At 29.6% G+C, this 23,876-nt stretch overlaps 2 protein-coding genes across 2 annotated transcripts in view; one reads left to right on the top strand and one right to left on the bottom strand.

The window, feature by feature from the left end:
* Window positions 1-22,977, top strand: part of Polr2H (DNA-directed RNA polymerases I, II, and III subunit Rpb8) — a 151,706-nt gene extending 128,729 nt beyond the window's left edge. The window contains exon 4 of the mRNA XM_035354187.2: window positions 22,778-22,977. Within this exon, the coding sequence (XP_035210078.1) occupies window positions 22,778-22,895 (118 nt within the window). The 3' untranslated portion in view covers window positions 22,896-22,977. The remainder of the gene's footprint in view (window positions 1-22,777) is intronic.
* LOC118184508 (protein yippee-like 5) overlaps window positions 17,635-23,876 on the bottom strand; it is a 46,863-nt gene continuing 40,621 nt past the window's right edge. Inside the window, exon 4 of the mRNA XM_085824993.1 lies at window positions 17,635-18,648. The gene's annotated coding sequence lies outside the window, so the exon portion shown is untranslated. The remainder of the gene's footprint in view (window positions 18,649-23,876) is intronic.

The raw sequence follows: 23,876 nt of genomic DNA, 5'->3' as shown, positions 1-23,876 counted from the left end.
CAAAAGTTATTTAAAACGCAAACAAAAATTACAAAGAAGCGGTAAATGGTAAATTAGCCTAATTCGAATCTCATTACGCACTCTTCAAGGGAAATGCACAATGAGCTTCGAATCCAGCTAATTTCATATCGCGATTTGTCAAAACAGAAGAATTGAGACTGAACACGAAATAACTTTTTGACTATTAAACCGACAAAATAACCTATTAAAACTTAAGTCTTAATTTCTCTGCTTCATTTCCCGACACGTCCGCTGGTTAAAAGTAAATGAGAAACACATTAATGTTGCAAGGAAAAAAACTATACAGACTAGTCTGGTTAGGCAAGTGTACAGAATAAAATAAATAGCGAATTGCTATTAGTCAATTTATACATGATTATATATATATATATATATATCAGCGACTAAAATCTACAACTTGGAAAGTTTTTAATTCTTACAGAGAATAAAAAAGATCTGGCTCATCATTCTTTTAAGCATCATAAAACTTTAAAATGAGTGTAAAAGAAGTTCATTTTTACTTTAGCACACACCAGATGTTAAATTAATGTGTGTTTTTTTATGCACAATTTTTACAATATTGATAAACGAAAGTAGAGGTTTGCAGTCTCAATAAAATGTCCCATTAATGGTGATAAATGACTTTTTGTAGCACCCAATCTTCTTGGGAATTCAAGTTCTTAGAAAGAAGGGACAGGAAAATGTCGTGCAGTTCATGGATTAGATAAGAAGGGGGTTATCTCCAATCAAATTTCACGCAGTTCGTATCCTACCATGCGAGATACATCTGTATGTACACATGTGGCACCAGAATTAGTTAGAAGTCCTAAATACAAAATATCAACATTCTACAGTGTTCCGATTTTGAGTTTTGCGACATATGTACATATAGAAGTCATGACGAAACCAATCAAAATTAATGCGGGAATGATCGAAATGGGTGTTTTTGTTGAAATCTGAAAACCCAAATTTTTCCTGATTAAAATTCTTCCCACAAGGAAAGTGTTACTTCGCAGAAGGAAGTAAAATACTGATTCAGTGTTGCTGTTAGTTCGAGATATGAGCACATCGATTTCTAAAGAATAATCACAGCTAAAATCTTTTGAGGATTTTATACTTTAAATGAAAATGGAAATTAAGTATCTTTGAGGATTGAGCTAATGTTAAATCTAAGTAAAAAATTTAATACTCTAAAGATTCATTAAAATAATTAAATGATGCCGCTACTACAGTTTTCTAATAAAACGATTTCATTATTTTAATGATAAATATTTTTTAAAAAATGTAGATTTCATCTTCAAATAGAATGTTCAGCTGTATACAGGGCAGAAAAATTTTTCTTTTCCTTCTTCTTTTCTCTCTCTCTATTTCTTTTTTTTTTTTTTTTTTTCCTCTAAAAAAACCCGGTAATCTTGCAGACCTAACTTTATGCTATTCAAATATGGAATGCGTCCATCCTCATTTTTCGACTGAAATAAGTACTCTTCATCCACCTTAAAAAAACTATTCTTTTCCAGTTTTTCTTCTTTAATACACAATTTATTTCGGTTTATTTTTATTTAAAATGTATGAATTTTATTTTTGAATTTTCGAGTCCAAAGTAAATAATGAAAGTTTTTCGTCACTGATAAATGTTTGATGGCTAAAAAGCAGAAGAGATGTAATGTGAATTGAGTGGGGTCAGTTTGATAGGCACATAACATTATTTTAAACTGCGAATTGCTTGGAATTTTTAAAGATAATTATTTAAAAAAATTCTTCTTTGATCCAAAAGAGAGCTTGAAAAGGGATGAATTTTAATGCTCTTATCATAAGTACTTGCAAAAGAAAAGAAACAGCCTGAAATGGCATGATTTTTGTTACTGCCTTCAGAAAGCCTGACGTGAAAAAAGCTGAAATGAGATCTCCGAGGCAACATTTTTTGAAGGATGGAATGATACTTTTAAAGTGAATAAGGGCTTGGCACTCACTTTCGTCTTAGAGGTTTAGCTCAACGTTTCTGAACCTTTCTTTAGTGGGGACGACGTTTTGTAAATTAGAAAATTCTTCGGACGGGTACTATTAGAGTTTGGTTGATATTTAGCTTGTTAACTAAAAGTACCTAGTACTTGCATTAATGAGATAGATGAGCCTGCCAATTCTTGCTCAGCCTTTTTATATTTGGATGTATGCTGGTAAGCTAAAGCCTCAGATTAGCTTGTACATCAAGTCAATTTAGGTATTTTGTTTTTATTTGAGTTAGTGATGAAAACCCTTTCTTACACACATACATAGAAGCAAACTGAATTACAATCTTTATCCCAATAACAATATCATTTCCTGCTAAAAAAGATTCAAAATTTGGAAGTGATGAAAGAGTTCTCTGCTTTATACAACTAATCCACAAACCAAGTTTCCTCTCAAAGTTCCGTATTTTCTCATGACATCAGGCAAAGTATTACCTTGTAGACAGAGATTTAGTGCTTTTAGTTTTGAAAATATGTCTGAAAGATATGCTAATATATTTAAGCCACATGCCATCAGCAAGAAATTATGTAAAATCTTTTGTTTCAAATAACGGGACTTCTTTGGAAAAATCTAGGCAACCACAAGGACAGGCTTTGAGGACCTCCTGTGGTCTGCAGCCCATAGTTTGTGAAACAGTGCTTTAGATAACTAAAAAGACCAATTTTTCTGATTTTTGACGATATGTAGCTGGATAAATAGAATGGTTTTAAATTCAGTTTATACTTATATTTTCAGATTTGGATGAATTTCTGCTTCAAAACTGTACTATTCGTATTTTATATGATATTTACGCTATTTTTCAATCTCTTGTGAGTTATCCATTAAAGCTGTGTATTTCTCCCTACACCCTTCTGCTACTGATATTTATGTTGTGATGTGATTACAGTGTTAGGTATTTTCCCTCGTGAATAGCAAATAAACAGTAACTATAGGTACGCAGTTTTAAAAAAAAAAAGTCTAAACGCAACATTTCATATCTTTGTTCAAAATATGAGAAAGGTAAATTACCTCCGATATGAGACCATATATAATACCATATTTCCTCAAGTATTCCCGCCCCCCTTTTTTAATTTTATCATTCGAAGATTGAGAAGGTGTGAATCATTAATGTCTGAAGAAAGCGATTACACTAGGACAAAACAGATTAAAAGTAGTCATGGATAAGCTACTGGTAACTATCACAATATTACTTCTTCAGAAGAAACCTATATTCCAATAAGAATGCGTTGTAATATTCAGATTGCATTATTTAACAGATATTAAGCCAATATCTAACTGTAATTTAGCCAAGTATGCTTTGTCCGGCTGAGTTATGTTATGAAGCTTCAGGGAACTCTCATATGAATGAGTCTTGGCTGCAGTTCCAAAGAGGGGTCAAAGGACTGAAGGAAAAGGAGGACAAACAAAAGACCCGGATTTCGAAATAGTGAGCACATGAAAAGGATGTGAAGACGAAACGTAAATAATAGAAGTAAGTTGAAATCATATGTTTGGAAAGTTTCTTACTGTGAGAACATTTGCCACAATCTGGGTACCTTAAGAATCTGCACAAAATGTGTTTCAAATAATAAATGCGAGGAAAATTGAAATTGATGAAATGTTAATACAGATTGAATACACTGAATAAAAATAAAAATAATCAAGGAACTACAAATTACCAATAAACTAACCGTCAGAAGCGGAAACTGTGCATAATAGAGGAATGGGAAAATTAAGCAAATGTTTTTAAAATTTTCAGAACCTAGTGCTAAAAAACTGGGGAGGATGATACAGTAATAGTTCTAATAATTTTCATCTAATAAGTTGTTTGGAGGCTGAAAATTAGTTTAAAAGTTCTCTAATGGCAAAAAGCATAAGCGTAGCTAGCGCCCGGGGACAACTGAGATTTTTCTGTGTACCAAGAATGTAAAACATTTTATTCTAAAATTTCATAACATCAATTTGACGCTCCCTGGATGCTGCGCCGGGGGACAGCTGTCCTTCCTTGCCCCAACCTAGCTACACCACTAGCAAAAATTTTATGGATGGATGCTTTAAGCCATATTTTTCAACATGGGTGTAAGTATTAAGGAAAAAGGGTGGTCAGTTGAAAAATGGTTTAAGTATCGAGGAGCAATTGATCAGTTGAAAAATTTAGAATCTTAAATATCTTCTTGATTATACAAATAATACAATTTTGCATCGTTACAATAATTAATTGAAATTTTGATGATAGCAATAATCGAACCATATTGTGAGTGAGATTTGTGCGAAAGAATATTTTGCCTGTTTATAACACTGCTTTATAATATAGAACGCTTAATAGTTTTTGAATGAATGAAAATTTTAGAAATTGGTTTCTTTGGCAGTAACCAGTAAATTGAAAAGCGAGTATTTGGGTGCAATGTTTCCTTGCCTGTCTTCTATAAAATATAATACTTCCGTATTCTGAAATAAAAAATAATCATATTAACACTTTGAGTGGCATTGGTTTTTAGATCTTCACATGAAGACTTGTATTTAAACGGCATTTATTAGCTAAATTTTTATAATAACTTATTTTAGTCTTTGTTTTCATAAACTCACATTCATTAAGATGATATTTACATTACATTATTTAAAGAAAGTAAGAAAGCAAAATGTCTTAAATTATAAGCTAATACGTATCAAGTGATAAAAAAAAGTTTCGTGACCGGATAAAGCAGTCATGCCACTCAGAGGGTTAAACTTATTTAAAAACTTGATTTTTGATCAGTTTCTTCCATTAAAAATATGTCCTTATAGGATAGATTTCATGAAAATTAAGTCATCTCTAAGTAGGCTTACCAGCTGTTCCATTTTAACATGCAGTCCTTGCGTCGTGGCCAGTTTTTCATTTTGTCACAGTTATTTGGTAAAGTGTTTAAAGAGCCAAATATGCAGGAAATTAAAATATCCCCTCTGTTACACTCACTATTGCCAATCTAAATATTTTGCATCTAGATCGAAACACTTTTAAAACTGTGCAAATATTCTCTTCTCAAATATTTTTTTGCAAAATTTATCATAGCATGTAACCTATCAGATGCATATATTTTTATTTCTTTTTTAATAATTAACAGTGAACTAAACTGAAGTAAATTTTTTCACGCCATTAAAATAATGAAGACTCTTTTTAAAAAAAAGTTTCCTTAAGGAATAAATACTAACATATTCTTAATACAGTCAAAAGTCGTTAATCCGGACTCGTCGGGACTTCGGCGATTCCGTATTATCGATTTTTCCGGATTATAGATCATCAGTTTAAATCTCGTAAGATGGTATGCAGAAATTCTAAAATTAAAAATATGAAACCGTAATTTATGAAATAAAGAACAATTATGATCTAAAGGGTATCAAAATTTACAAAAAATAAAGCTTAATATTTATTTGTTTACTTTATTCAACATTTCTTTCAATGTAAGTTGTTTAAAAGTGCTTCGTTTTATGTGATAATACTTTCTCTTTAATTCTATAAACAGACATAATTTCTTGTTCAGTTACAAAGTTCCGCTGTTCAAGTCCCGTTAATTGCTGTGCCGAGAATACCGACTAACTTGTCAATCGAAATTTTTTCGTTTTCACTAACCTCTATGTCACATTCTTCATGTCTTTATCCATTTTTTGCAGCAATTCCACTTTTTATTTGTTGGACATCGAAACATACTTTCGTTTTGTAGATCCTTTGGAAGTTCCAGCATCGGAAATTCTATTTGACATAATCTAAAGTTCAAGTTTACTTTTATAAAATTGCTCTTACAGTCTGCAAAAAATAATAAGCGGGATCCAAGTCGAAGATTAAGGAACAACGCAATCATTAACATTAACTGAAATAGATAATTAGATAATTTTAGCTTACACCGTCCGTTATACATTAAACGCGCAGGCGAAAACGTATTCTGCACTTGCGCACACGCATATGCGCAGTAGTCAAGGTCTTACGCGCACGCGTAAAACGCCTGTGCGCATGTGCCAATGTAGCGCATGCGCAGAAAGTTTTTAGCTTTGAGGTGGTCCGGATTATAGATCATTCCGGATTATGGGTGTCCGAATTAACGACTTTTGACTGTAATAAGATTTGTTCAGTTGTTCAAAATTTCTTTTTACCTCACTTTTTTTTTTTTTTTTTTTTTTTTTTTGTTATTAATTTCTTTATTTAGCTTTTCCAATCATAGTTCAATCCTAGAAGTTTTATTTTCGGGTGTAAGTATTTTCTCAAAATTGTCTGTTTGAGAAAAAATATTATGATAAGCCTATCTCTAAGGAGTTAAGGTAGTATTAGAAACTTAATGCTTATTATTGTTTTAAAAATATATAAATTATTGCAGTACCCATTCAGATATGTAAATTATGTTTCCAGTTTGCAATAGAAATTATTCAACTTAGTTTCAAATATATGTAAGTATTTTTTCTATCTGCGTATTAACTTTTATGTCATGTAACTTAAATTTTATGCAGATTTTTTAACAATTCTATACAACTTGTTAAAAAGCAGTATTTTGGAAAATGTCATCAAAATAGTGATATTTTGAAAAAGTTAATAAATTATAAAACAAAATTTGCCTGAACATTCGAGATTATTCAATACTTGGAACTGATATCTGGAATTTTCAAGAAATTGATCCTTTAACTATTGCCTTATGTAAGTAAGATTTCAGCTAGGTTTTGTTTTAATGAGAGAGAACTGGTGAGTTTAAACTACACATTGAGGGTGGGTTTTTATATATATATATACTCTATATATATATATATATATATATATATTTGTTTATGCATTTAAAGGCAGCTCAGGTATTCAGTATTTACTGCAAATTATTAGATGAGAAGGAATTTATCTGGGTTTTCAAAGAGATATTTCTAAACCCAAACCCACCCTCTTTCTTTTATTACATATTGATTATATAGTGTTGAACTCTTAAGAACACAATAATGTAATTTTTCTTATAATCAGTACCTCTGTTATGACCAGAGGTACTGCATTCAGTGCATTTGAAGTTTTGATAGCATACCACAAAATTTTGTTACTTTTTGAAAATTTAAAGTATTTTTAAAGTCTTTTGTGTGTGTGTGTGTGAATAGCTTGGAAAAAAAATGTTAATTTTCAATTGTGAAAATTTTTACATCTCTCACAGTATGTAACAGCTAGTAGGTGGTGTCAGGTAATATATTTTTGTAGATCAACACATATTAAATCATGTCACTGCACTGTTAGTCTAATTTTATTATAAACACAATTTAATGTTATTTTCATTTCATCTCGCCCCTTCTGTCATTATTAATTAGCCCAGTAGGCTGGAATGTGCTAAATTTCTTGAATTTTATATGTAGCTCATGAATATTTTTTTTACATTAAATTTCGATTCTAACAAATTGGCAATTTGGTACACATCTCTTTGATGCTTGACACTAGCACAGTACCTATTTTCAACTATTATTATAATTCTTTCCAAACTTACTCATTATTGTTACAAGAAAGTAGTTGTTGCACTCTCCTTTTGGTTGCAATTGGCCGCACCAAATGTACTATATACGTATATATACTACACCCACTCTGTTAAATGGCTCGGTGAGTTCAGTTTTATATTTTTATGTATTGGTAAATTGTGTATTTTGGGCTTTAAAAGTGACAGGATTATGTTGTTCATATGTTCTGTTTAAGGTTTTTATGGCTTTAGTTAAACTGCGTGCAATAGTTTTAGAATTATCAACAATTTAAAAGTTTAACTGGTGAATTAAGTCTAACGAGTTTACCATTTGTTTACATTTGAAACCCTTAGTAGAATAGTGAATTAAATCAGTTTGTGTACCAACTTCAGTGTCTTTTTGCCGAGTGGGACCAAAAGTAAGCTTTCAATTTTATGCACCGAAAAATCTGTCTTCTTCCCCGCTGGTTGAATTGCTTGTTTTTCTGTAGAAACTCTAATTTTAATTGTAAATTATTTTCAACTGTATTTGGTATTTTATGTGTTTCTGTATTTTATGAATTTTTTATGAAGGTGTTTTGAGTTTTTATGTATTTTTACCTTGCCATGAACTGAGAACTGATTTAATAGAATGAGAAATGTATCTCTAACGAAATTTGAGGAAATTAGTGTGAATGATATGCAACAAAAGGTGCGTATAATTTAATTGGCCATACAAGGAAGTCGTGGTGTCCGCATCAAATTTTTTAATATTTATCTTCAACAGTAAATGAAATTCATTGAATTAATGGAGCTTAAATTGTGCAGATTTCATATCCTCACTCCTAATGATCTTCTGCATAATTATTATCATATTTTATTGGATTTTAATTGACTTTATCTACTGTTGTAGAGATGTATATGAAGATTCAAAGGATGTTTTAAATATTTGTATTATTATTTTTATTTTACTTATTTATTTTTTCTTTCTTTTTCCCCCTTTCTTTCTTCCCCCCTTTGCATTATCGTATTGTACCTTCACACAGTAATATGTATGCTAATTATTAATTTTGTTTCAGTTTCCTTAAAAGTGCTTTGATAAATTCAAGCTTTCTCTACTCTAAATTTCCTCAGTTTAATACTGAAAGAAAATTAAAAAATGAAATTAGCCAAAGAACATAAAAATTTAGAACAGTTAATTGAATATTAATGTATTTTACATCAATGGAATATCCTGAATCATGCATTATAAAGGGAATTTAAGTTAGTATAGAGTTCTATTAAAATATTGCCACTCCACAGTGCAAAAAAACCTCCTGGTTTTTCATATTTGAAGATTGGCAGCTATGCCTTACAATCCCAAAATTTCTAAGATCAGTGGCAGTATGTGCTCAACTACATTCTTCCTGTATATTGAAAACTGGTGTAACAAATACTGTGACACTTATTTTTATCAGAACTCCTATGAGGAATGTTTGATGCGTTCTTTATCACTTGTCATTTTAAATTATTAAAATGTCTTGAGTTATTTTTAGAATCTCAGTGTCTTTATATGTTTTGTTGTTCCACTTTCAACTGGTAACCAAAGATTTCAGTTGTCTGTAATATAAGTAATCCGAATGCAGTTTGCATCTGCAGAACAAAGAAATTTTATGCACAATCAGTATTATGTACATTTTATTAATTAATATTAAAAATTTAATAATTAATATTGCATTTATTAACAATTAATAATTAATATTGCATTAAGGTCAAGGTAAGTCGAACTCCACTAGAATGAACTTCCCTGAATTGAAGATTTTGATACTATATCCATTCTGATAAGAGAAGGAATTGGGTCACAAAAATAGTACAAAAATTTACTGATAAATCACACAGAAAGAGTGATTAGTATTGTCACAGCTGTTAAAAGTTGTTAATAATAATTTTAATTTTAAAAAAGTCGTGTTTCCCTTCAGTTACACATTTCCATATAAAGTACATATTTATAATTATGAATGAGCATAAAATTTTAAAGTGCTGTCTGAAAACAGCTGACAGGCTGGAATTTTTTTTAACAAAGTAAAAAAATATATTAAATAAATTTTTTATTTAGCTAATTAATATTTATCAAAACATACATAAAAATAATATCACAAAGGAAAAATATTCAAATTTATTTTCTATTTTTTGTTGGTCACACATTGTAATTCAAATATAGTGACAGCTAAATATTAAATTCTTAAACTGGCATTTCTTTCAAATAATTCAAAGATGTTCAATTAATTATTAAATCACTTGCCTTGATTTAAACTAAAAATTAAAAAAAAAATATGAAAACAGTTTTCAGAGACAGTTTTCCAACTGGGATAAAACTTAACAAATAATGACAATTTCTGTTTAATATATATGTTTATATATAAATAATTGTAAACTTTATTTTTTACTGTAATGTTCAACTTGAATTTTAGATGCTCATATGTCAGTGGGGTTATATTCTTATTAAATTTCAACTGTGAAACAAAGTGGTTTACATATAGATGTATTCTGAAACAAAGCGAATATTCTTAGTACAAATATTTGCAACTGTATTTTTTGGAGGGGGGGCAAGTTAATAAAAATTCCCTATCTTCATGTCTTTGAGTAAGATTGATATCATATTGCATATTAATTTAACTTCTTTTGAATGGAAATAAAAAAACTCAAATTCAAGTAACTAAAATCTTGAAATCTGCAACATTGGATTTGCATGTGTGTATATAACTACAATGTCTTTACGGGCCATGTAAAATTACTTTAGGTGGCCACCAGTTTGAGACTGCCGTCCTAAAGAATCATGACAGTAATTCTAGTCTTCTAGGTAAATAGGACAGCAACTTAAGATTGAAGTATTTTTATAACCAGGAAAGAGATTTCTTATGTACAAAAAATTTTTAAATGTACAACTTTTGTTGTTATACAGAATTTAATTTTAAAAAATTGAAGAAGTATTGGTTAAAAATTTTTATTCTCTTATTTTTCATATAAAATTTTATATTGTTATTACAGTCTCTAGTTCCAGACTTTGAGGGAATATAATGCTTAAAGTTATTGAATAACAATCCTAAATGGATGTTGATGTATAAAGCTTGCTGGAATAAGAATTCAGCATTTGTTTCTTTAATGTCTGTAACTGTTAAAATACAATACATATTTGAAATCAGACTACAATCTATAAAATGAGTATATCTGTCTGGTTATTTCAATGTACACACTATAAAAAATATGTTCAGCTGAATAAAGTTATTTTTTACAGAACTTATATTATGTCATTACAGATGAGAAGATTTTGCTGAGATGAAGTTAATTTAACTAATTTGTAACAGCCACTATTATTAATAATGTGCTGGTATTTCAAATGAAACTCTTTCATTTGAAGATGATGCTACCATTCATTTTCTTGTCATAATTTTACTATAGAAAGCATATGAATATATAGCAGTTGATGTACACACACGTTTTGATTTTTTTCCCTTTCAAAAGATAATACTCTGAATTTTTTGTATTATATGCATCAAAATACAAAATTATGAGGAGGACTCTGCTAATAGGAGAATTCACAATTGAAAAAAGGTAACAGGAATATCACATGGAAGCTAGGTAACTGTGTGTGCACGTGCAAGTGTGTGTATACCAAACACCTATATACCAAAGTTGTAGATATGTATATTACAGTCCATTTTCTGTGTATTACACCCTGTTGAAAGTCAGAAATGCATATGAAAAATTATAAAAGGTGATTTCAGTTACACTGAAAGAAGACAGTACTACAAGATTAAAAAAATAATAATTTATTTTAAAAGAGGTATGGAAGGCATCGGTGTTTCTTCATACTTACTAAACTAATGATGTTCTTTTTCTTTTCAATTTTTTTTTTAATAAAGAAGAGAAGCGTCCTTTAATGACAATACAAATGAATTGTTTGTGGGATTTCAGCAAAGTTGTATGGATGTTCAGCATAATTAAAGGAGCATCAATTAACTTTCAAAATTTTCTAGCAGCTGAAGGCGTAATCTGAGAATTTATTGTGAAGCTTGCACCATGGTGAGGAGGATTCCGTGCACCATGGGGTAAGTTGTTGTAAATGTAGGTCATCTGTTCGCAATATTTAGTTCCATCTGTACAGTCATAAACTATTCGAAATTCAATTGTGCTCTGCCTAAGGTCTTTTCAATGGTTCCTTAAATATTCTTCATAAGGCATTTGTAGAACATCATGGTGCAAGCTGCACAACAATTTTTCAGATTATGCCTTCAGCTGCTAGAAAATTTTGAATGTCTGTTCTTTAAATTATGCTGTAAAGATACCGTATATCTTTGGTAGTATATTTTAATGTTTTCACGTTGTCTGAATAAAAAATGTAAGTTCCTTCTTCTTGAGATGGAACATCGGAGACCCAAAATGAATTTATTTGCAGACATATCAGAAATGAGTTCCAAATGTAACGCTCGTGTAATAGCAGACGTAAACAATACAGTGTATGACTTTTGAATTCCATTTCCAGATTTGATGTAAATAGAATCTGTGAAATCCACAGCTGTAGCATAGAAAGGCGGTGTTTCGGCAATCCAATCTTTAGGTAACTGAGATGTCATTTGTTTTGCTGGTTTTATTGCATATTTTTGAGATATTAGACAATATCCTATGACTTCCTTGTCTGTTAGGTTTTTTCTAGTCTTCCATTAATTCGAAGAATTTGGTTTTCATCAAGAAACGTAGGTAAGCTGAGTATACTAAAGCTCGAAGAAATTGACTTGTTGGATTGGAAGAACCTTAATTTCAGATGTGAAGAAATCCATCTGAGCTTTGCGAACACAAAATATTTCACCGTCCTGGATTTTAGAAGCACTTAATGGGCCACTATCAGCAGGCAGTTTTCTTGCTGTAGCAACGAAATGTTTGATGATCCATGCCACAATTCTGAGAAATTTCAATACAATACTAAATTTTCTTATATCTAATAGTTAACTATCTCTGTTAATAATAATGCCATAAACAGATATCTTATTACTGCATTCTAGTTGGTCATAGTTTTCTATGTCAAAATTCTGTTGAAATGGCCACTTTATATACTGGTTTTGTAGCCATTCTGGTTTAAACCACCAAACTAAACAAGTCTTAAGAGACTTCAGGCTTAAATCTGTGTTTAATAAATCTGCAGGATTTTCCTTACCACTACAATATTTTCAATTATTGGTATTTCTCAAGGCTTGAATTTCTGCAAGCCAGTTAGAGATAAAAGGTTTTCAGTTGCTAGAAGAGTTAACCCAGTGTAATATGATTTGCGAATCTGTCCTGAAGTATATCTGTTGACAAATATGATTAAATAATTTAGTTAGATATTTTGCAATTCTAGCTGCCGTAACTGCTCCCAGCAGTTCTAATGAGGTTAATGTTAAGCTTTTAAGAGAGTTGACTCTGGTTTTCGATAAAATAAAACTTGTTTTGATTTCATCAAACTTACTTGTATATCTGAAATATGCTACACTTCCATAAGCGTAATTACTAGTATTAACACATGTATATAAGGAAATGTCACTGTTGAGTGTGTCAACATTTTGAAAGTATTTTCTGTCTATTGATAATCCCTTATAAATAAATTATTTTCACGAGCCACTTTTTAAATTCAGTTTTAATATCATTTGGAAGCTATGCGTCCCAATCAAGACCCTTTATCTAAATCTGGTGTTTCAGGATTTTAATTCTAATCCCGAACGGGGATGTAAATCCAAGTGAGTCCTAGATTTTAGCTGTAACTTGTAACACTGTTCTTCTAGTATATAATACTTAGATAGTTAAGGATAATTCAAAAGATTCCGTTTTCATTCCTAAAGACGGAATTGTTCAAGAATGAATTACATCTATTCTTGATACAACTATACGTACATTAGTATTATAAGGAATAACTAAACAATTATCTACATTTAATCTAGTTTAATAGAGTCATGTTTTGTGTCTCAAACAAGGCCTAAAATTTCAGCTTTTGTAAAGAAATCATTCATTGGTAAACCTTTTTTTTAACCACAAGCCTTTGAACTCTTTAGAATTTGAATTTAATATGCATAGATTCATGGTCACTTGCCTTAAAATGATAACTGTATCAAATGACAGTTGGTATGCCTTTTCTACTATATTTCCTCCATAGTATAAATGATCGGTATATAAACATGGAATTCAACATTTCATAAATTTCAGCTTTTGAGTGATGTATTTTTTAATATGTGCCTTATTGTAGCTGCTAGAATGTATGCACTGGTAATAATACCATTTAAAATTAATTTTCAAAATATAGCCGAATAGAATTCCTCATCCAAATATTTATCTCCGTAGCATGAAACAGTGAGCTGTAATTGATGACTAACCATAATTGTTTATCTGGAGGGGAAATCATGCTTTTGTTAACAAGAGTTTTGATTTTGATTTCAAATCCTACAACTGGATATTTTTTCTCTGGTGGTGTTGCGTACAAAAGGAATAAATGGAAAGTAATTCATAACGAATAGGTTGTAACTTACAGAGTATTCGCTAAATGCTCATTGCAGCAACTTGTTTGACTTCCATTATCGAGTAGGAGTCTAGTCACTTTAGAATTAAATTCTGAATTTGCAACAGTTGTACATGTTTGTGAATAAACATTTTTTGAACATAACATGCTTACATTACACTGTGAGACTGAACTGACAATTTCAGAATTAAAATTATTTAACACTTGAATAACCTAAGCATTACAATTTAAATTCAGTGATACTTTACATTTGTCCTCAACATTATTCATTTGATTAATTGTTGCAGTTTTATTATTTTGGTTATTATTCAGATAATTAGAATTATGCTCACTTATTACTAATATGATACATTTTGAAACAACATTTAGTATTCTTTAAAATTTTAAATTTATTTTGTCGTGGCATTTTATATTTAGATGAATCATGTGGTGCACAACAGTAAATGCATGAGATTACATCATATTGAATGCCATTACTGATGGTATATTTTTATAAAACTTTTAAAGAAAGTGTTTTGATTTTAAAGCTTTGTATTTGGATTACTAGTTTTCGTGATGGGATTTGAATTTTTTTCCCATCTATTTTAATACTTGTTCTATATTAAAAATACAATTCAGCAACTTATTTGAGGTTTTTGTTTCTGTACTTTCAACTCGTCTAATTTGCATTTTTGGTGATTTCTAGAACAATATCCTGTCGTATTAATTTCATCAATATGGGACACAGAAGAGCAAGTTTCTAAATTTACCCTAAGGCTACTAAATCACCAGCTTCTGTTTGACAAGTGTCTAACAATTCTCTAAGCAGCAAGACATCTGTAGAATTCCTAACGGGTGTTAAATTCAGCAACTTATTTGAATGAGAATTAAAAACTAAAGTCGTTTTGCTAAATCTTATTTCTTAAATGCTTAAAGATTTCTATTGCTTCTTGATAATTGGAGTAGTTTTCGTTTGTTTGTGTAATTCCTTTAAATGTATTCACGGCTACTCCAGTTAAATATAAATAATTCAAATTTATCTTCATAGCATAAATCTTCATTTCAGTACATTAGAGATACAAATTGATCCCAGAATCTTTGCCAATCAGCATGATTGCCATCAAATCTTCTTATTGTTAACGAGGAAAATTTAACAAACTGCTTTTCTAATTTTAAAAACTAATAGGCCATTGTTGTGTTGTTTGTATATCTGATTTGCAGTTATTAATAGCAGCTTTCAACTTACATGTGCAGTTAATCATTTTCATGATAATCATAAAACTTAATAATGTCAGTTTCGATTTCTTTAAACAACCATAATTTGACTTATCCATAATTTGACATCCATAATTTGAATAATATTCTCAGAATCAGGGTGCATTTAGCCTTTGCTATTTCCATTTTGAAATCAATCTAACAATTTTTTCAAACTACTTGATATCTTCATTTAACTAAATTTCTCTTTCAATTTTAAGTACATTAGGAAGAAGAGATAAAAGTAATTTACAGTATAAAGGTCATTCCTAACATTAAAGAACATTAAATCTTACTTTGTTGCACATTATTAATCTTATTTGTTTGTTCCAAACATTGCAGCACATCACAAAACTTTTATTTTATGTTTACAATGTGCAGATGTCGTTCAGACATAGAAATTCGAGAAGATTTCACCTTAAATTTCTATGGATAATATCACTCAGTCAGTTTTCTACAGAATAACAGAATGCTCATTGTCATTTTACATTTTTGAAAAAGTTTTAAAACTTTCTTTTAACTGTACAAAGGACAAAATAAAAACAGCAAAAAAAATTTTTTTTTTTTATGGTGTAGTAAATTATACAAAGAGTTCTTAATCTTTATGTGTTATAAACCTTCTAGCTATATTCGAGTATTAATGCTTTTTTTTTTTTTTACTAAATTTTATTTTTAAAAGTCAAATTGAACATGCTGCCCTCCCCCCCCCAAAAAAAGTTCAATGCAATAAAAGATATTTTCCATAGAAGCCAAAGCATTTTATAAAGAATTCAACAGAATTTTTCATGGATAATTTCTTTGGTATGTGATTTAAAAATATCGGGTTATTCATTTCAGCCATGTATAAAAATGTGTATATTTTTGTTGCTGACTTGTGTTATATAAAACCTATAGTTTGGTTTAATTATTGAATTTCTTATCAACTATTACACTTTAAAATATTAAACATTAGATGGATTGTTGGTGTAGCAGCTAGATAATTTTCAAAGACTGAATCATATATTACTTATACATCAGTTTTTTGTAATTAAATTCTGTAATGAAAATAAATTTCTTTGCTTTTGATATTTTACAATAGTTTCTATTTATGTAAATGTAACTTTTTATTCTTTGTCATATATTTTCTTACAATAAATATTTTATAATTTTTTACTTGTCAAGAAAACATTCTAAAATAGACAGCATGATGTTTTAATTTTTTTTATGGAAAATGTATTAATTTTTTCATTGAGTTACTTTTCAGTTAGAATAATGAAAATGCTTTTGGAAAGTGACAGCTTGGAAAAAGTGCCAACAACAGTCACAAATTGAAATTGCTTGTTTTATGAATCAAAACATATTTTCTTGATGTGAATATTTCTTTTAAATATTTGACGAAATCAAAATACCTAGAAAGAGAGACTCAGTAAATTTAGAATACTAAAACTATATCTGCAAATGTATCGGAATAATCGTGCATAATCTTAAAAGCTTTTCTCATATATATTATTAAATTAAATGCAATAAAAATGGTGCCTCAATTTTTTTTTATTATAACATATTTAATATGTACGTTTCTGCACTAGCTCATGCATGTCGACTTAAAGGGACAGAAAAATTAAACATAATATCACTATATTCCAGAATATTTGTAATAAACATTGTAAGCATTTCGTCATAATGAATCATATCCTAAAATTAGATTTATTTTTTAAACCACTGCATTAATCAGCAATTTATCAACACTTCATTAGCCACTTCTCAGCTCAGTGAATTTCAGAAAACCCCAAACTTGTCAATTTTTTTAATTACAGACTTTGAAAGATGGTGGTGTATTTAATTATAGCAAAGCACACTAGGGCTATCTGCCTAAGGGGAAGGTTGCTTTCGTGGAGAACTTTCTAAGGGAAACTGGCTCATATACACGTTACACATGGAGAAAACCACGAAAACACCCATGCAGCCAGCCCATTCACGGGATTCGAACCTCAGACCGAACTACCAGTGTTCAGCGACTTTACCACTCGGCCACTGGTGGGCTAGACTTTGAAAGAAAACTGCATTTTTAGATGAATTATATGCAAAAAAAATCATTCATAAGTCGAAAATAAAATATATGTACAGATTAATAAAAATTACAATTACCCCTAAAATATTGATATTCTCAAACAGGTAAATATGAGTAGTAATATTATTCCTACTATTACTACTAATAATAATAGTAGTAGTGGTAATAATTATTATTATTGATGGTAATAATAATTAGTAATATGTATTAATACTATTACTTTATTTTACATAAAATACTCTTGTAATGTTAGTTTTCTCAAACACGTAGGAATGGATAGTAATATTATTCCTATTATTAATAATAATAATAGTAGTAGTGGTAATGATAATTATTATTACTGGTAATAATGATAATTAGTAGTAGTACTATTAATATTATTACTTTATTTTAAATAAAATACACTGTAATGTTGGCATTTTTAACACACGCTGGTAAAAATAAACATTTTAGATAGTTTTACATTTTATACTTATTACACATCTGGAAATTTTAGCTGTAACTTAATATTTCATTTTGGTATGGTCTTTTTCAAAATAAGGAACAGTACAAGAAGGATATTTTTGGCACATTTTAAAACAAGTACCGAATGAAAATTGAAGCATGTAAATTACAATATTATAACAACTTAAAAACTATTCTATCTGCTTTTAATAATATTATAAAAGTTTATTTTAATAAAACTTTAATAAGTGAAACCTTCAACAAATGCAGCATAATGTTTCTGTAAGAAAGCAGATGTTTCATTAAGAATTCAGTACCCCCTCAAACTAAAAAAAATCTACAAGCTATGATCAGGTAATGCCATCTGGAAATGTAAAAAGTTAACTAAAATAAATAATATGGGGTAATCAAAAACTAAAACTTTGGAAATGAAAAGCCCCTACCACAGACAGGTAAAAGGGTTCCTTATGACTATAAGCAAATCTTTTAAGCAGTTAAAGGTTATTTGGCTAGGTAGGTATATGTAGTGAAACTTAATATTTTGAGGATGTTGAATCATGTTAGTAACAATATTCATCAATAGAAAAATGAATACACTAAATTATTTGAGAAGCTAAAAATAGTCATATGTAATTTTAGTTTATTTCTTTCTTTGAATGAATTCTCCTACAACTGATGTCAAAAAGCACTGAAGAACACTGCAGAAGATTTTCGTGGAAGATTCTAAGTAAGCAGATGTAACAAGACAAGCTGTTGTACCTCCGTTCCAGATGTGCGTTTACATTAGTGTCATCAGATATCTGTAAATGCATTTTCTGGAATGTAAGGTGGGACTGCCATTTCTTCAAAATGGAAAGAAGCTGTTGGGCGGCGGCGGTGGTTGTTGGCAGTGTGGTTAGCTGGTTGTGTGGCCTCTATTGGTACAACCACTATCCCTATTGCCCCAAACCATAGCTTCACACCCGACGGTGGACCTCTTCAGACCTGCTCTCACACTGAAACATACAAGTAGAACTGCATACTTCATTTGTACCAGTGGTCATCGAACTATTTTTATAGAACCTTATTACCATATTTCTTTGCATATCTACCCCTAGCTTTTTAGCACTAGGCTCTGAAAATTTTAAAGCATTTGCATAATTTTCTCCTTCCATAATTTGTACAGAGTTTTTCACTTTTAGGGCTAGTTGATTGGCAAATTGTATTCACTTGATTGTTTGTATTTTTATTTATTCTACTTAGTTTGTATTTACATTTCATACATTTATTATCTCTTGAATTTATTATTTTTTTTTCAAATTCTTCAATAAATTACCTGGATGTGGCAGGTGCTCTCATGCTTAAGAAACTGTACAAACATGTGATTTAACGTTGCTACTATTATTTACATTCTAGCTCATTACAGTCTTGTCACTGCTCATATATTTAATCTTTGGAAGTGCAGGTCTTTTGTTACCCCTTCTCCTTCCTTCCTTCATTCATTCATCTAGTGCATGGGTGTCTAAAGTATGACCGTTTGAGGGCCACAAAGAAAAAAAAAATTGTGGGCCACACATAGAATATTTTTTAACAAATTAAAATAATAATATAACTCTTGTTTTATTACAATCAATTAACTTTTTATTATTTTTTTAATTTGAATTAGATATGTATAGGTACATGTTTATTATTAATTTGTAAAAGTTTTGTTTAATTTAATTTGGATGAATTTGCTTTTGTTGAACAAGCTAATCAATAATGTGTTCAATAAATGAGGTTGCAATTCTTAATGCATTTTCAGGATGTTTGTCAGTGATCTTTGTCCTGTTTTTGTTTTTTTGTATGCTCCATTCTTGAAAATAATTGTTCACAAATATAGGTACTTCCAAAAGCTGAAGACATTAAAAGCATGATTGTGAAAATTAGGATATTTATCGCAGGAATTAAATTAGGATATTTATTGCAATTATTAATTAGGATATTTATTGCAATCTTTGTAAAACTCCAGAGAAGAAACATTTTCAAATTTTTCTTTCAGTTGAATGTCACTTTGCAGTTCAATGCATTCCATTTGAAGGTAATTTACTTATTTCCAGAGAAAATGACGTAGAAAATATTGAAATACTCTTCATTTTTTCAAAAATCTTGAAATCTATTTTTAAACTCTTGAATTAAATCAAAAATTAATGCAGCATATTTTACATATTTTGTGAAACTCGTAGGTTTATATGCAGCCAAAGTACTGAAATGTGTCAAATCTTTTACTTTTATTTGATTGTGCCAAAATTTTAAACTTTCTTTCAAACGCTGTTATTGTTTGGAACATATTATTAATAAGTTGATTTTTTCCTTGAAGTCTCAAATTTAAATCATTCAAAGGGTCTGTTACGTCTACTAAAAATGATAAATCTAAAACCCCATCTTTGTCTTCAAATTCAGCTACAGGTTTCCCTTTTGTTTCTATAAATATTTTTATTTCAGTTCTTAAAACGTAAAATCTTTCAAGCATTTTCTCCTTACTGAGCTATCTCACTTCTGTATAATAAATAAAATTTGCAACTTCAGTGCCCATTACCTTAAGAAAAATCTTGAAATTGTCTATGATTAAGTCTTTTTGCTCATATAAAGTTAATGGTTTTTATAACAATGCTTAATACACTTTTCATTTTTTAAATTTTTCCTCATAAATTGCCCTGATGTACAATACAATGATATGCCATTAAGATCATATTGCCGGCAGCGACAGCTTCATTACTAACCATCTTAATGAGTCCCCCATTTTTTTACCAACCATGGCAGGGGCTCCATCAGTTACGATAGCTGATAAATTTTTCATAGATAAGGAAAACCTTTTCATCGTCAGTTTTAATACATCGGATAAATCTACAGACTTGGTTGTGTCCCTTAACGATACTAAAGCAACCATTTCTTCCGTGAATATTATAATGTTCAACAATTCCTCTGATAAAGATTGCCAATTGTGCCATATCAGAAGCATCAGTGCTTTCGTCCACAGCTAATGAATAAAATTTTAAATTGATGCATTTACTTTTTAAAGGCTTTTCAAATGAATTCCCCACCTCTTCAATTCTTAGAGCTATAGTTTGGTGTAATAAACTGATTTTAGAAAAATCCAACTTTTTTTCAGGGTAAATTATGTTTGCTAAGCTTTCCATACATTCTTTTATAAATTCACCTACAATAAAGGGTTTTTGATTTTTTTCACTAATAAATTTGCTACAACATTACTTGCTTTTTCAATGTTATTATTTTAAGTAGCTGTCTTTTTAAAAACATTTTGTTCAGATGATAGCCCTTTTTTTAGTTCTCTTACTTTATCTTTATGGGAAATGTGGAGAGATACATCATATTTTGTGGCATGCTTTTGACTAGAATGTCATTTCAAATTGTAGTCTTTAAAAACTGGCACCAAGTTGCCTACAAATTAAGCAAAGTGCTTTACTATTCTCCTCAATAAAAAAATATTTCTCCATCCAGTTTTCATAATAAACTCTTTTTTTTAATGTTCTGTTTGTTTTCTAATGATATGGAGGCCTTGTAAAAAATTATGTATTTTAATTTTATAAGCAAATATCTGTAATGAATATGAATTATTCATACCTTTTTAAGAATTTGATAAAAGAATTAGGAACTTAAAATACAATGCAATATACTGCATAAAAATATTGTAATTCGTCGAAAATTTGTATACATATTTAAAATTTTAACGATGGCAAAAAGACATTGACAATTAATGGTTGATTATTTTTGGAAATATAAAATCTAGCGAATACACGCATAATTCAAAACGTAAATTCTCATGCGTAGTAAAATATACCACATGGAACAGTTTTAGAATGGATTTAAATATTTTACAAATTGTGAACTTTTATGAACTGCAAAAGTATAAATTAAACTACATGCTAACTAATTTGAACAACTAATAATATTACATCTACTTACTTATTATTACTTGTAAACCTGAAATTGTTTTGCAAATGACACAGTTCCCGCCAAGAATGAAAGAAGCAATAGATAAATAGATAGATATAAACCTGTAGCACCATCTAGGTGCAAAATGAGATGTGGAATATGAATATTATAATATTCTTGGCCTACATGAAAAAAAAAGTGGGATCCATATTGAAAATAAGAGAAATAAACTTATGCACACTATTTTCATGTGATCTGTATCACGAGATTGATTTTGCATCTCGTGTGAGCCATATGCAGAGGGTTTTAATACGTCATGACACACTAAGATGTTTTTATTTTAAAATAAACGGTAACAAATCGATTATACATAAATCAAATTCAAACATTTATTTCTTAATAAAAATGTGTAAATTTAAATACTTTCATAATTTGTGTTTGGACCGCATTTTAAAGACTTTTGGGCTGAACTTTAGACACCCATGATCTAGTGTTCCTCTAGAGAAGAACTGTAGTCAAGATTCATGTGAAGTAACTTGGAGCTTTATAAGGTAATTGAGCTGAAATGGGATTGTCCTGCTCAGTTACCATCAGATATCGTAATGTTAATATAAAGAAATAATATTGTGACAGTTACCAGTAGTTTATCCCCATGCATACGTTTCATTTGTTGCATTTTTACTTTAATTATGTTATTTGGAGATTATAAATGACTCACCTAATTTTCCCCTTTTGATTTTTCAGACAAGATTAGTTAATAAAAGGGGGGAATATGCGAGGAAATATGGTAAATAACATTTAAAAAAATTTTTGTTATGAAAACAATAGATATGTTATTGACTATATCCACAATTTTCCCCCTGATAAAGTGTATGCAGTATTGATGTATTTTGAATGCTTTTTTAATATTTATTTTCCTACTGATGGTAAAAGCTGTGCTTTAAAAAAAAAAGTAATAAAAAATACTAGTGTCGTTTTATGAGTACCGTGAGTCAACAGAGGTAAAAGATTACTATTCTCAACTATTTAAGGATATAAATTATTGTATGTGTAATGGCTAATTATTTGTTTTGTAATAGAGGATGACAAACCTGTTTCATAATTTTATACATATTTTTTAATATAACTTGATTTAACATATTAAATTTGCATTGGAAATAAAATAAATTTCTTTTGCTAGTATTGATTACTAATTGCAGCATTTCTTTTTAGGGCAGCATATGTCTCTTTTGGAGGTTTACTAATGAGATTGCAGGGCGATCCTAATAATTTACACGGGTTTGAAGTAGACAACCATGTATATTTATTGCTTAAGAAACTGGCATTTTGAAGCATTTATAAATTCTACTGTAAATAACTTTTATATTAAAAAAATGGGTTTTCCCTAATAAAAATAAAAGGTATTAAACCTGCATTTGTAGTACTTTTTTTTAATGACAGAATTGTATCTCACACTCATTTTAGTACACAGGTGCTGCTTAATGTAATCATGTTTGCCCAGGGCTATTTTGATAACACAATAAGAAAAATGTCTTTCAAAATATTGATATAATTTAACTAATTCAATACAAATATAAGTAATATTCATAAAACGTCCCTTAACCTCAGCTCAGAAAATTTATCTCGTGATGTTCTTGGATTTATTTCAAAAAACAACTAGCAAATATCTTCTGTCATTGATGCTGCAGCTTGAATTTTTTCAGATGCTTTGGCACAAAAAAGCAAGGTTGTTTAGAATTTTACTTCATATTTTCTAATTTTGATTAAATCAATAGATTTTCCTAAAACTTGAAAAACTGGCTCCTTTGCACATGGTAGACTTAAATCGAAGCCAAGTCACTTAGCAACATGTCTCTGCCATTTAGCAAATTTTGTAGTATGTTTTGACCTTATTTAGTGATTTTACATCAGTATTTTGATAACATTAACCAAATTTTTTATCACAATAAGCAATGTATTTTGCATTTTTTTATGTACAAATTATTGCTACTACATATCACTACTACTTGAAATAGATCATGCATCATACCATTTCTTTCATGACTACTGTTAGCCAAGTTGAAACATGCCCTGTATGCAATTGTGCATCGATGGACATAAATCATCTCTGTCAGGTATTCAATATTTGTATATTCAGCAAACAGTTGCTTTGCTGGATGAAACAGAGAACACATCAAAGCCAATAAGATTACAGGAAAATTTTTTCAAGCTACATCAGAATGAACTGTCTTCAAAATGTTAGTTTCCTAATTATGTCCTAAAAACAAGAAATATCAAAGAAGGACCATGATTTTTTTATACTAATGAAAAA

This window comes from Stegodyphus dumicola, chromosome 10, assembly GCF_044657685.1.
Source record: "Stegodyphus dumicola isolate Sdum_Otavi_A_Nest chromosome 10, ASM4465768v1".
NCBI classification, from domain to species: Eukaryota; Metazoa; Arthropoda; class Arachnida; order Araneae; family Eresidae; genus Stegodyphus; species Stegodyphus dumicola.
This window is presented reverse-complemented; position numbering and strand designations above follow the sequence as displayed.